The following is a 16,313-nucleotide window of genomic DNA, read 5'->3' as shown; positions in this document are numbered from 1 at the left end:
AAGTATATATATATATATATATATATATATATATATATATATATATATATATATATATATATATATATATATATATATATATATATATATATATATATATATATATATATATATATATATATACATATATATATATATATATATATATATATATATATATATTTATATTTATATATTTATTTATATATATTTATATATATATATATACATAAAGCAATATATTTTCATTTAGAAAGATATTCTTGTGCATGCTTGCAAGACTTTTGTTATAAATACTATAGAGAAAGTTTTTGTTCACTTGTATATCAATCATGTTATTCAACAACAATTTCTACAACACTTGCAGGTGGGAATCTAACAACTACGAGAGTAACAGCGATAACAACTAAAGCTCCAGCTTCCACAGCTGCAGCAGTAACAACAACAACTGAGACAATTACAATCACTGGAGATACAACGACAACTGAAGCTCTAACCACCACAACTGAAACAACAACAGCTGAGACAATAACAACCACTGGAGATACAACGACAACTGAGGCTCCAACCACCACAACTGAAACAACAACAGCTGAGGCAATAACAACAACTGGAGATACAACGACAACCGAAGCTTCCACCATCACAACCGAAGCTACAACTACAATAACTGATACAATAACTACAACGGAAGATATAACAACAACTGAAATTCAAACCACCTCAACTGAGGCTACATCAGCACCAACTGAGGATATAACTACAACTGAAAGTTCTTCGACAACTGAAGGTATAACCACTGAAACTTCAACAACAACAGCTGAGACAATTACAATCACTGGAGATACAACGACAACTGAAGCTCCAACCACCACAACTGAAACAACAACAGCTGAGACAATAACAACCACTGGAGATACAACGACAACTGAGGCTCCAACCACCACAACTGAAACAACAACAGCTGAGACAATAACAACCACTGGAGATACAACGACAACTGAGGCTCCAACCATCACAACTGAAACAACAACAACAACAGCTGAGGCAATAACAGCAACTGGAGATACAACGACAACCGAAGCTTCCACCATCACAACTGAAGCTACAACTACAATAACTGATACAATAACTACAACGGAAGATATAACAACAACTGAAGTTCAAACCACCTCAACTGAGGCTACATCAGCACCAACTGAGGATATAACTACAACTGAAAATTCTTCGACAACTGAAGGTATAACCGCTAAAACTGAAACTTCAACAACAACAGCTGAGACAATTACAACAACTGGAGATACAACGACAACTGAAGCTCCAACCACCACAACTGAAACAACAACAGCTGAGACAATAACAACCACTGGAGATACAACGACAACTGAGGCTCCAACCACCACAACTGAAACAACAACAACAACAGCTGAGGCAATAACAACAACTGGAGATACAACGACAACCGAAGCTTTCACCATCACAACCGAAGCTACAACTACAATAACTGATACAATAACTACAACGGAAGATATAACAACAACTGAAATTCAAACCACCTCAACTGAGGCTACATCAGCACCAACTGAGGATATAACTACAACTGAAAATTCTTCGACAACTGAAGGTATAACCACTGAAACTGAAACTTCAACAACAACAGCTGAGACAATTACAACCACTGGAGATACAACGACAACCACCACAACTGAAACAACAATAGCTGAGACAATAACAACCACTGGAGATACAACGACAACTGAGGCTCCAACCATCACAACTGAAACAACAACAACAACAACTGAGGCAATAACAACAACTGGAGATGCAACGACAACCGAAGCTTCCACCATCACAACTGAGGCTCCAACCACCACAACTGAAACTACAACTGGAGATACAACGACAACCGAAGCTTCCACCATCACAACCGAAGCTACAACTACAATAACTGATACAATAACTACAACGGAAGATATAACAACAACTGAAATTCAAACCACCTCAACTGAGGCTACATCAGCACCAACTGAGGATATAACTACAACTGAAAATTCTTCGACAACTGAAGGTATAACCACTGAAACTGAAACTTCAACAACAACAGCTGAGACAAATACAACAACTGGAGATACAACGACAACTGAAGCTCCAACCACCACAACTGAAACAACAACAGCTGAGACAATAACAACCACTGGAGGTACAACGACAACTGAGGCTCCAACCACCACAACTGAAACAACAACAGCTGAGACAATAACAACCACTGGAGATACAACGACAACTGAGGCTCCAACCACCACAACTGAAACAACAACAACAACAGCTGAGACAATAACAACCACTGGAGATACAACGACAACCGAAGCTTCCACCATCACAACTGAAGCTTCAGCTACAATAACTGATACAATAACTACAGCGGAAGATATAACAACAACTGAAATTCAAACCACCTCAACTGAGGCTACATCAGCACCAACCGAGGATATAACTACAACTGAAAATTCTTCGACAACTGAAGGTATAACCGCTATAACTGAAACTTCAACAACAACAGCTGAGACAATTACAACAACTGGAGATACAACGACAACTGAAGCTCCAACCACCACAACTGAAACAACAACAGCTGAGACAATAACAACCACTGGAGATACAACGACAACTGAGGCTCCAACCATCACAACTGAAACAACAACAACAACAGCTGAGACAATAACCACTGGAGATACAACGACAACTGAGGCTCCAACCACCACAACTGAAACAATAACAACAACAGCTGAGACAATAACAACCACTGGAGATACAACGACAACTGAGGCTCCAACAACCACAACTGAAACAACAATAACAACAGCTGAGACAATAACAACCACTGGAGATACAACGACAACTGAGGCTCCAACCATCACAACTGAAACAACAACAACAACAGCTGAGGCAATAACAGCAACTGGAGATACAACGACAACTGAAGCTCCAACCACCACAACTGAAACAACAACAGCTGAGACAATAACAACCACTGGAGATACAACGACAACTGAGGCTCCAACCACCACAACTGAAACAACAACAACAACAGCTGAGACAATAACAACCACTGGAGATACAACAACAACTGAGGCTCCAACCACCACAACTGAAGCCACAACAAAAACGCTTGAGTCTCCAACAACTACAACTAAAACAACAAGTACAACAACTGAAGTTTCAACTGTCACAACTGACGCTACAATAACCGCAACTGAAGTTACAATATCTATAGCCGCAACAATAACTACAACTGAAGCATTAACTACAACTGTTGCTTTAATTACTAATGCTGAGTCAACAACAATTACTGAAGCAACAACCGTAACTGAAGCGATTGAACCAACAATTTCAGTTTTTATGTTTTCAACAACCAGTATTTAATGATATGTTAGCATTTTATGTGACAAATACAAAAAAATGATAAATTGTATACAAGAATTGAATCTTAAAATAAGTTACACTCACCTAAACTCTGAATCTAGACAGACAGCATTATCTGATTTTCTTTAAAATGAAATAATTCGTCCCTAACAATGGAATCTCTTACAATTGCTACATCAATCAAATATATAGCTCCTATTACCACAACTATAGTTTTTGCTATTACCGTAACATTTTAAAATAATGTTACTATCTTAAAATGTGACGGTAACTAATGCACAAAAATGTATTTAATTAATGAATATCCACAGTTAACTCTTGCTGCTCATAAGAACACATAAAATGAAATCAACAATTAACATGTATTTTTCTAAAATTAATCTATGAATTAATATGAATAAAAATAATGAATAAATTTTATTAATTAAATAATAAAATATTAAATAACAGACAAATTCAACATTCAAGAATTTTACTTAATTATGCAATTGAAATATGTCATTTTGTTGTAATAATTGTTTTAAAACACTTTTTTTTTTTTTTGTCATTTCAATTTGCTATGATTATTGATTATATTAAGATTATTGTAATGTTTTTTAATTTTGTAATAGTAATATTATTTTAAAATGTATTTGTAACTAAAAAATTTTTTTTTTACTTTCAAAATATAACTTAATGTAGCTATTTAATCAATATATGTTATAATAGTAGTAGTAGTAGTAGTAGTAGTAGTAGTAGTAGTAGTAGTAGTAGTAGTAGTAGAGTAGTAGTAGTAGTAGTAGTAGTAGTAGTAGTAGTAGTGTTAGTAGTATAGTAGTAGTGGTGCTGTAGTTTAACGCGGAACCCTTGGCAGCCATTGCATTCAAGGTGATGGCGAGAAAGAGTCGCCTGACATTTTTTTTTTTATAAAAAAACGTGAACGAAAGTGTATGCAGATATAACTTATGTGAACTTCAAATTTTATTTATGTAATGTTAAAACAAATAACAAGTTTTACAGTTTTAATTTCACTTGATAACTGCAAACTGTGCAAAACTAACTGTTTTAAAGTTTACGTTAGACAACAATTTTTAAGCGGGTTCTCTAAACGTTTAGAACGTCTTCTGAACGTTCACAAGACGTCTTTTTAGGACCAAGTGCCGGATAGGACGTTTTAAAAAGGATAATTCTTTTTTGTTTAAACTGTTTTTTTTATGAATTTGTTGTATTTAAAAAAATTGAAAATATACAAAGCATATTGTCTCATCTAAGTGAAAAATTGATAACTTCAGTGTTAGATTTGCCCCTCAATAATTTCTGATTGCTAAAATTACTAATATTTTTTTTCGCCATTTGTATAGCGTTACGCACAAACCTCTTTAGCATATGTTAAATTTGCAGGTGGTCAGGGTTAAGGTTAGGGTTACATATATTTTACACGATCGTGTACAATACTTTTTTTTTTTTTTTTTTCGCTGTTTATATAAAAATAAAATAATAAAATTACAATGAAACTTTTACGTTACACAAAGAATATATATAAAACAGACAGGGGCTCAAAGAAGATACGGATGATTGGTGTCACCACAATCTTTTCGTAGAGCGCCTTTACAATAACGTTTAAAGCCCACATGGCTTTAGTAAATTTACAACAAAATATTTTTTCTGAAAAATACTACGTGAAGAAAAAAACTCAATAACATAATTTACAATAACATTTAAAGCCCACATGACTTTAGTAAATTTACAATAAAATATTTTATCTGAAAAATACTAGGTGAAGAATAAAAACTCATATATACATCCTCATATGTACACATACACAATCATACTTGCACACACATATAAACATACTCGCATTTATATCAGAAGTTTAGGAGATGCAATTGCATTTGTTGTTTAAAAGAGGAAGTGCTGTTCAAATCTTTTATATTGTTATTTTTTAATTGATTCCATAATGACGGACCTTGGTTAACAATTGAGAATTTTGACACTGCTCAATTGATAGTTATGGTTGCTATTTGACCGAAGATTGTATTTTTGTGAAAACGCCAATGTAAAAATATCAGAAAATACTTTTGGCAGCAAGTTATTCTTATATTTATACATAAATATTATTATTTGAAGCTAATTAAGTTTTGATATATTTAACACATTCATGTATTTCATTACAGGGTAAGGGTTTTCTAATCTTTTTAAATAGTTAACCGCTTTACATGCGTGGTTTTGTAGCAAGTAAAATTTGAGAAAACTTTAAAATTTTATCTTGACAACTAGAAATCTTTTTGCTATAAATATATAGGCCAGATTAAAATAATTTTAAAATTTTAATACGCTAAGGGAAGGTCTTGAACCCCCGAAACAACACTGATAACAGCGCACTAAACCATTGAAATATCGATGATTTGCGTTAGGAAGTAAAACAAACCTAATTATAAATCTCTTATAAGCTCTACGTATGCGGAAAAAGACCGCATGTTAAATTTTTTTGCTTTTTTTTTTCAGAAATTTTAGCTTTTTCTGAATTATTTTACTGAAAAATATTGAAGTAAATCAAGAATAGGTATAGAAATGTTTGGTTTGATAAAGACCCGTGTTTTACTGGCTCAGAAACTTGGATATATATATATATATATATATATATATATATATATATATATATATATATATATATATATATATATGTATATATATATATACAGTATCGGACAAAACGAGTGCAACCAAATAATGCTATTTTAGTTTCTTTATATACAAGGGCAGCATTTTTTCAATTAAGAGAAATAACTATGTAACTGTTTAGAGACAAAGTTCCTCAAGTTTTATTCATCACAAAGTTCATTATTTCACGGTGATTTAAGCCTGTTATTTTATTGTGAGCATGCGCATAAGTTACGTTTGAAAAGTTTGGAAAAAAAATGGCGATTAGATTTTTCGGCAAATAATAAAAATTTGGTTTTTTTAGTTGTTATTAATGAGGTACAAATTTCACATGAATAAATGAACACTATACATTTTTGGAATTTTATATCCTAAAGTGTTTAACCTAAATCATGAAAATAAATGAGAATGTTTGTAAACAAAGAAAATATCTCAGTTCAAAGTAAAAGGTTTTTTAAGTTTAAAAACTTAACATCTGTCATACAACTTTTAGAATTTCTTTTGCTTGAAAATATTTTGACCAAAAAGATTGATTGATTCAAGTTCTGTAAAAAAAGCATAAAAAATCTGTATGTTCTGTTTTAACCGATCATTTTTTTTAACTAAAATAAAATGATTTAACGGCAAGCTATGTATATATTCCATACTTTTTATGCTTTCTAAAAAAATTTCTTACCACTATAAAAACCTAAACTTTCACGTTCTGGTCTGTTTCAAGTCTGGTGTTATATCATGCAGTTCTAACTAAGTAATTATAAACATGTTAAGAGATACATGTATTTATCTTTTATGAGATAACACTTGTAATCATTTACTTCGAAATGTGTAAGCGATTCCCCAGTTATGGAACTTTTTACGTTTGCCCTTAACTTGCAGACATAATGTCATATTTTATTGAGTAACAACTTATAAGATTTATGATATTCAAGATATTGACAACCAAATCTACTTTTAAATATGTAACATTTATTAAATTATAAATACGCAAGATTTAATGTTGTAATGCATAAAAAATATTTTAAAAACTTAAACTTCATTCAACGTTTTCGATTGTAATTTTTTATTAAAAAACTAAAAAGTGTCCCTCCGACAACTTTTAAACACAAATATAAGTACAAACCTCTTTAAGTCGGACTCTCAAGGGGAATAGATGAAGTTTGATAATAGATAATAGTCCGACTTAGCAAATGTCCTTAAACGAAGCTCTCGGTATTTATAAAATGTTTAAAGGAAATTAAATATCTGTCTGGCTTATCCAGGGTCCGAATTTATGGGATTCTACTGTAGTTTCTATTGATGATACATTTCTTATGCACAATGTTGCTTAATAATAAACTATTTGATTATAGATCCGAGAAATTTTCAACAGCAGTATTAATTATATCAATATATACTTCCATACTATAAAATTTGAAGTCCAAATATTTTTTTTTAGTTTTTGGTAATGGCGCAGAAAAGAAATCCATTATTATTATTTTTAAATAGTAATACATTTCTGAACAATATACTCCTTAGTAAATCTTTTTATTAAAATATTGGATTTTCAATACAAATTTGTATACAATAAAATTTAAGATCTAAGTAATTTTTTTTATTTTCTTTATTTCTAGTTTCATAGCTTTAGCTTTCGGATGGTTTCTCAGATAATGTTCTTTCAACGTGCTTTTCAAACGACTAGGTTTTTAAATTCGGCATGTAAACTTTCGCCGTCTTGTTCCCCATAAACGCCAATGCCTAATCCCCATTTCTGAATAAATTGAATTACATGGGATTCAAGCAAACGCATCTTTAGAGTTACAGATGCACTACAGCTTTACCAATTATATTATTCTTTAAAGCAAGTTCTCCAGCATAATTTATATCTATTACGTGGCATTCGTCTTCGAACATGTTGAAAAACTTTAAATAGGTACCCACAGATATATGTAAAGCAGGTACAGCAACCTAAGAAAATTTCAAAAGTTTTTTAGACTAACAATACTAAGTTCACGATTGAACCATCAAAAGTACCGAAAAGATTAAAAAACAGAAGTGCTAAATTATATTACCTGGTCTAGAGGAATATTAAATAAAGTTTCATTAATCACATTGTTAAAAAATTTAGCATTTTTCAAATTTCCTCCATTGCTTTGAAAACGATGAAAGTCGTTGTTTAAGGAATTTAGAGATCGTTGTGAAACAACATGCTCTCAACATATTGGAGCCAGTTGGGTTTTTTTTTTGGTGATGTCACAAAAAAGGCAGCAATGTCAACCTATGCATAAAAGAAATGCTATCAGTATAGTGAGGTTTTAATTAACTTTTAAAGTTTTTAAAGTTCTTAAGTTTTCTTGACAAGGTTTTTTTACTTACTTTACAACAGAAATGCTTTTTTGTATAAGTGTGAAAGCAGAGCAAACTTACCAATAGCTCCTGTAATTCCATATACACTGCAAAGGAAATCATAATCACCAAACATAAAGACACGGACATTACAATTTCTAAATATAAAAAACTGATAATTAACAATTGAATTGTAAACATAAAAAAAAAACAATTAAAATAAATAAAAAGATTATAATTTTATATAAACTATAATTGCTATTATCATTTGCATTGTAACTTACTGCCATATTATGTTTTGTATCTCATCAACTTGCAATGTGTAACGAGACAGCCCTACTATAAGGTTAGTTTGATAGTCTTTGGCTTCAAATGTGCTGAACACAATACTATTTGATTTTGAATTCGGCTGATCTTGGTTAACTATTTGATAACTCATTTTAAATGAACCACCTCCATGGTCTCCACCAATTTTTATGTGGATTTCGTCACACTTTATTCCATTTTGTTTTATTAACTTGAAACTTAAAATTAAAAAAAAAAAAACATTAAAAAAAGGAATAATAGCTTCAACTATTTCTATTTATCTGTTTAACTAAAAAATATATTAAACTTTATATTTTTTTCAAATATATTAAACTTTACCTTTGAAGAACATTTAGCATATTTTCAATATTTGAAGGTAGATTTTCTATGTATGCCCAGGGAGCATGTTTGATTTCAAGAATAGACTTGTTAATTTAATTTAAAAATGTAAAATTCTTATCCAACACAATAAGATCATTACTTGCCCAGGTATTTGTAACAACTCTTTGTTTACTGTTAGAAGCAGTCTGGACATTTCTTGAATTCAACCATCTACAATATTTTGTAATTAACCTTTTCCCTCAAACTATTATTTTTTTATTATATAAGCATTAATAATACATTATTAAAAATTCACTTTAACTCATCTTTTTTTTGAAAATCATTGAAAAAATGTTTTGCCTAGTTAATTAGTTAGTTTTTAATTTATTCCAAGGTATCGCCACATAGGCTTTAAAGGCAACCAATTCTTCTGCAGAAAAGTCAACAATTCCAACGTTAGCATTTTCTAAAATTTTTCTCTTTTGGTTATAATCAAATGATTTTAGCATAGCTGCAGTTTGCATTACTTGTGAATCTTTAGAAATTCCAATCTGTTGACTAAGCTCCTCTATTAGAAGTCTGTGCCTTTTTTTAGGCGTACTTGTACTGCATGATGCGCTTTCCTTATAAGCTTTAGGTGTTACAGTTAAGCAAAGAGGTTTTAAAAAATATATATATTTATACATTAAAAAATATCATAACAACAATCTCTATTATTACGTTTATTTTAAACTTGGGACTAATTCATTTTTTCAAAATTTTGTGTAACGAATTTAATTTTTTTTGAATAATTACTCTTGGCCCACCAGATGGAAATTCTATTGTAGTTGTTTTCGAACACTTTTTGCTTAATGACATGCATGACTGCAGCTTTAATATTTCGAGGTATATCACTTGATTTATTGACTTTTTAGAAATCATCAATGATTGTGCTGCGCTCTCTCTTTAAATGATCTTTTTTGCAATCATGACATTCATATTTGTCTTTAAAAGGAATTATTTTTTCACAAAATTTGCATGCTATATATGAATGTTTTATCATTTCTGATACATGCACAGAAATGCAAAAGCTATTAACCATGATGCAGGTTGAACATATAGGACATTTTGCTTTTTTTTCTAGTTTACCTTTAATAAGCAATGCAATGCATAGGCTACAAAAAGAATGCTGACAATCTTTAATCATAACTGGTTGATGCAGTATTTTTTCACAAACTTTACAAATACATAATGTTAAATGTGGATTAAGCTGAAGATTTAATTCAGAATACTTGACGTTGGTTTAAAGATAAAGGTAAGGATTTTAGAAACAGATTAAGGTTTATTTGTGTCCATCTATTAAAAGTTCTTAGTCTTTCTACATTTGACTTTGGTTTTCGACCAGCTTTACCAAATACACAATTACACACGTTTGCTTGCCATGTTAACCAAGTTTTTGGTACAGCATTGAAAGTTTTATTACCTCGGTTTTCTATATTCACCACTTGAATATTCTATATTCAAGTGGCATTGCATTTCAAACACATTTGTGCTGGATGAATATTTAAACAATCTTCAGAAATATTTATTTTAAAAATATTATAAATTCTTTCACGCCTACTGATGGTTTTTATAGAGTCTTTTCCGGTCAAATTTCCACAAATTCTGCATACTCTTAATAATTTTTGTTGATGTTTTTCAGCCATCATCAAAATGAAGATTTTATAAAAACCTCTTGACTAAAAAATGAAAATATATTTCATAAAAAAATGATCTGTTATAGAAACTAATATTTTTGGAGAGACGATTAACAATATTTTTATTAAAAACTAACCCAAATATCATAAAAATTTTACTTCGTCCATAATTGGCATCTATGTAAAGTGTTAATTTAGGTAATATTCCAGTTTAAAGTTAAATAATTAAAGTGGATGTTTAAACATATTTTTCAAATTGATTTTATGCATAAACTAACTAAATTATGTAAAATTTCATTTTAGGAGTCAAAATATTAGCAACCACTAAAATATTGTCTTTTAAAACAGGAAACTAGGTTGAAAGGTAATATACAAGTTGAACACGTAAATATAAAATTAGATAACCGAGTATTTGTAACAGACGCATGCGCATAATAAAATCCCAAACTTTCACAAGTATTGAATCACCGTGATTTGTACACGAAAATTAATAAATTAATCAAAAGTATTAAAAAAAGTTGATTTCCTTCTGGACAAAACAAGTGCAACTCGACAAAATGTTGACCAAGCTGTATTTCGCTATCAATATTTCGTGGCGAATACTTTGTTGTCGATCACAGCCTTGCATCTTCGAGGCATAGATTAAATCAGGTGATCAATGAAACTTTGTGGAATCGCTGCCCAGGCCTTTTGGATTTGTTCATTTAGATTTGTAACGTAAATCGAGGCGTTTTCCGGCCGGTCGACGTACGCGGCAAATGCCATCGCTCCCAATCATGTTGAACTTCGATTCATCACTGAACAGTACAGTTCGCCATTTCTGCACATTCCAGTCAATATGAGATGTAGCAAACAGGAGTCTTTTCTTCCGGTTTTTTAGTGAAATCAGCGGTTTCTTTGCAGGGCGTCGAGAAAACAATCCGGCTTCAACAGCACGTCGCCTGATTGTTCGGTCCGATACAGGCAGCTCTAATTGCTTTTGTATCTCGACTGATAATATCCAGGGATCCTTCTTGACGGATCTGACAATCATAGAATCCTCTCTAGAAGTGGTGGAACGCGGTCTTCCACCTTTGTTATCTGCTGCCAACTTCCCCGTAGAACGATATTTGGAACATAGTTTTGATACGGTCCATTTTTTCACGCGATATTTATCACAAATACTTTTTTGTGACATTCCACTTACGTAATCGCCAATAATTTTCTTTCTTAGTTCCAATCCAAGACTATCGGGAGCCATTTTTGCACTTGAAGTCAAAAAAATAATAAAAATAAATAATTACGCTTCTCAAGGCTTACCGTGTTACATTTACCTTGTGATGATACAATAATGCTCTGTGGAACACAACGTTTTGGTTGGATGTGGAATGTATAGATGTAATGAAACACTTGTTGTATTTCACTTCTTGTATTGATGTTCTTCGATAAAACACTTTGATAAAACTTACTTCGATAAACTGTCTTGATAATACTGACTGATTGACTTCCATATACTGACTGAATTACATGTCGATTTACATGTCTCTTATATAGTAAAATGAACCTGTGTGAACCTGTTTAGGATGCGTCTGGGTGCTTCTGAATGTTTCTGGATATTTCTGGATGCAACTGGATGCTTCCAGATGCTTCTTCTGAAAACTTCTGGAAACTTCTGCATGCTTCTGGAAACTTCTGGGTACTTCCTTTAATTATTAAAAAACTTCTATGACGTTGAAACGGACCAGACTTAAGAAAATGAAACAAACCAAAAAAGTTGCACTTGTTTTGTCCGCTACAAAATGGCACTTGTCAACGAAGTTCTGCCTGTGTGCTGTCACCTGTCAGCTGATTGCTCATGTCATGGCATGCTATGACTCCAGACTCTTGAACTGTTTGCTGTGGTAGTATAGTTCGTTTCGTTTTTAAGACATGTAAAAATAGGAACACTTTTTAGTATTGTTCGATGTTGGTTGCAAATGTTTTGTCCAATACTGTATCTATATATATATATATAATACATATATATATATATATATATATATATATATATATATATATATATATATATATATATATATATATATATATATACTTATTTATATATATAAACAGTTTTAAAATGTATTCTACAAAATAGAGTGCTCAATGTTCTTAAAAGAACAGAGAAAATACATTTAAAAAAAATAGTATTCATAAAGGTCCAAAATTAAAACTAAAATAAAGGAAGCACTTTGTAGAACATATATATTGGTTTTTCATGCCAGTTTCAATGCTCGTATTAATCGTCCACAGCGTTTATGTGTCAAATATTATTCTGCCAGGATTGTTTGGAGTTTTATCTGTAGATCCAGCTTGAAAAATAATTAAAGAGTATATTGAGATAAATATTCCAGAAAAATATGCCGAGTAATGACAAATCGAGGTATTTTTTGCCCAGATTCTTTTGTAAAGATTGAGCTACATAAGTTTGAAAAAGATGTCTTTTAAACAAAAAGTGAATTCAAATTACAGTTGCGTTTTCTTATTTTTCAGAAAGTAATTTTTCACTTTTAATTAAAATATTTTTGACGCAGACGCTGAGAAATGTTATCCCTTTTTACAAAAAATTTTTCTTTATTCTATATAAAGATTGAAACTTAAAAACTTTTTTAATGAAAATTTATCGCTAAAATAACGTCTAATAAATCCATGCGCCACATGTCCTCTTAATAAACACAAATAATAGGTATTACTTTTATATGTATTCTATATTGTTTTAGATAATATAGTTAGTATTACAAAAAAAATAATAGTAATAAAGAAAAAAAAAGACAAGTAGTATTTTTAATTTTATAAATTAAGGCCACTTTTTGACGTTTTGCACCGTTGTGTACAGTTTAGTTATATGCGGTTTTGATAGTTTAAAGATGAAGATGGATACGTGCTATATACTAACGAAAAAGTTAAAATAATTTGTGATTTGAATGGGTTTCAAATTTAATTTAGAAATCGGAAAACAGTTTATAAAAATTGCCGAAAAAACTCATTTTTTGAATTAAATAAAAAATAGAATCACTAATGTGAAGTTTTGGTTTTCAGTATGTTTTTCATCCAAAATTTTATATCGTACCAAATTTATAAAAAGTAACAAAGCAGAAATTTTGAGTAATGCTGATTCCGAAACCAATATTTATTCTAGCAATTGTATGGGACCGTCCATAAAGGACACTATCATTTTTAGGGCAATTTTAGACCCCATTCCGTTCTTAAGTTAAGCATTGTTATTGACAATTATCACATGCAAATTGCATTTTTTTTGTGTTTGAATATCATTTAGTAGCTGATTAGATATTTCCACGATTGATTGATCAGTCGTTTATTTTTGCAGGCCTTCCTGAAAAAGAAAAAAAAGGATTTATTTTACTCTTATTCTATATATTAAATTTAATCAAAGGGCGTCGTAAAAACTTTGAGTCCAATCAGTCCAATTTGTCGGAAATAGTCTTTTAAAATAATAATGCTCTCCGTTTCGATTTCGTTCTTATCGAACCATTCAGCAAAGATCGCACTTTCTTCTAACCAATTACGGCCATTAACTCTCTTTTGCACTTCGCGGTAATGCTAAGGTATGATTCGCTTGGCGGCAATATCAGGTCTGGCTTGCTAAAGGGAAACAGCCATTTGGTTAATAAAATTGGAATAAGTAATTCTGACATGGTTTTTGAGCATGACTTGCAAGGCAAAGTACAAGTTACAATACTTACAGATTCTCTGAGACAAACTTGATTGCACAGAATGGCAAAACAGATCGTAAGGAGGAAGTTTGATTGATTTTAATGACTGTGGAATGGTGATCTGAATATTGGATGCGATAAGAAAAAATACAGAAAAAAAAACGATTCTTGCTGGCAAGGTCTGAAACGGCTACTCTTTCAAGCCATATTTTGATTGACGAATTGGAATAGGTAGAAGTAAACATGGAATAGTATGGAAATAAGAGTTCTTTTCCAAAGAGCAACATCCGGGATCCTCACATTTTACCATTTGCGTAAAATTTTGACTGGTGCACACATAAGAAGCAAACCAGTTCTGAACCTTTAATAAGAGATGATGAGCATTGAGCTCCATTTTGTTGTCTGGATCGATGTACTTAGCCACCGTTGGAAACTGATCAATCATCAGACTTGAAAAAACCGAGGCACACCTTTTTTCAGCGGAATTAAAAATCTGTTTCTCTAAAAGAATATCCACTGTCCTAACTTAAATATAAATTGCAGTGCAGATAATTAATTCAATAAGCCCTGCTTTATATGGAGGGAGGATCAATTCCGCCAATTCTTTACTCTTATTAAACTATCTTTCTCTTGGGTTGATTGAAAGCACTCCATCCTGGCACATTTTTCATAATGAATAACACCAAATTATTTGTAAGAAAATCATAAATTTCTGTAAACAAAAAAAATTAATAAGTTAGAAGAAACATAATAAATTAATAGATCGCAATAAAAATTGTGAAAAAAAGCCTACAACCATTTCGATGACTTTAACGTATCGTGAAGTTTCATACGGTTCACCATCAACACTGAAGACAACCACTGGCTTGACCAACTTGGTCGAAGGGTCTTTTAAAATGGAATCGAACTCTGGCAGAGTTAATTGTTTTTCAAAGTCTAATCTGAGAGCATATGATGTCAATGATGAATGTTTTTCAGGTCGAATAGTAACATAAGTGAGACCGGAATAAAATACTGCGTCGGATTTTCCAAGCCTATCTGGTTTAATTTCGAGGTCTGCGTAGACAAACGGGATGAGCTTGTGCTTTGCGGCGATAACCTTATTGCGAGTCCTAATCAAAACAAATAAATTAAAATTCCGTAAGCGAGAGTTTGTTTGTTAGCAGCGGTAGTTCCGATTAGGATCCAAACTTAATCGTCTTGACTTCTAAAGCAAACACTCTTGAGGCCTAAAAAAGAGCAAACGTCTTACATATTCCTTAAAGTTGCTGTAAAAATTTGACCATCCACGTGACTTGAATGGAGATTGTTTTAAACCCCCATTAACATGACTGGAACTATCTAGACGTGTTTCTTTCCTTAAAGCAAATTGCTTCGTTTTGGCATCAACCGAGTATATAAAAGACTTCTACATCTACCGAGTATATAAAATTGGTTTTTAAAATTACCAACTATTTTTAATTTAATGAATCTTAAAGATTCATTGAGTCACAATTATTTTAGAAGAAATCGACATTTTGGAAATTGTGAAAAAATAAAGTGAGCTTAATTAATAATATGTTCAAAAAACATTAGATTAATTACAAATAAAAATATGAATAAATATAAAAATTCTGTTCACTTTGACAACTTTAAAAGTTTTTATTTCGGTTCTATTGATGATCTGGGTTTATAAAGAATACTATGGTAATTAAACAAAATATTACATAAAATTACTTCGACTTCCTTTTTTATCCCAAAACCATAAAAACCTAATATAAGTATATTACATAACAGGCTTCGACAACATGACAAAACAAAACATGGTCCATTGACAGGTATTGTCAAACGGTATATTGAGACCTCCACGATTAATCTCTTTAACATAGTCCGCATATTTTAATAATAAAATTTTATACTTTTGTCTATTTCAGTTTTTGTAACACACCCAGAAATGTAAATTAGGGCTTTTTTA

The 16,313-nt window shown here is 31.3% G+C and overlaps 1 protein-coding gene across 1 annotated transcript in view; it reads left to right on the top strand.

Annotated features, from left to right (window-relative positions):
* Window positions 1–16,313, top strand: part of LOC136080362 (mucin-2-like) — a 200,982-nt gene that overhangs the window by 75,546 nt on the left and 109,123 nt on the right. Inside the window, 1 exon segment of the mRNA XM_065796978.1 lies at window positions 233–3,399. Coding sequence (XP_065653050.1) covers window positions 233–3,399 — 3,167 coding nt within the window.

This window comes from Hydra vulgaris, chromosome 05 (assembly GCF_038396675.1).
Source record: "Hydra vulgaris chromosome 05, alternate assembly HydraT2T_AEP".
Taxonomy (NCBI): Eukaryota; Metazoa; Cnidaria; class Hydrozoa; order Anthoathecata; family Hydridae; genus Hydra; species Hydra vulgaris.
Note: the sequence above shows the minus strand (reverse complement) of the source record. Positions and strands in the feature narration are given on the sequence as shown.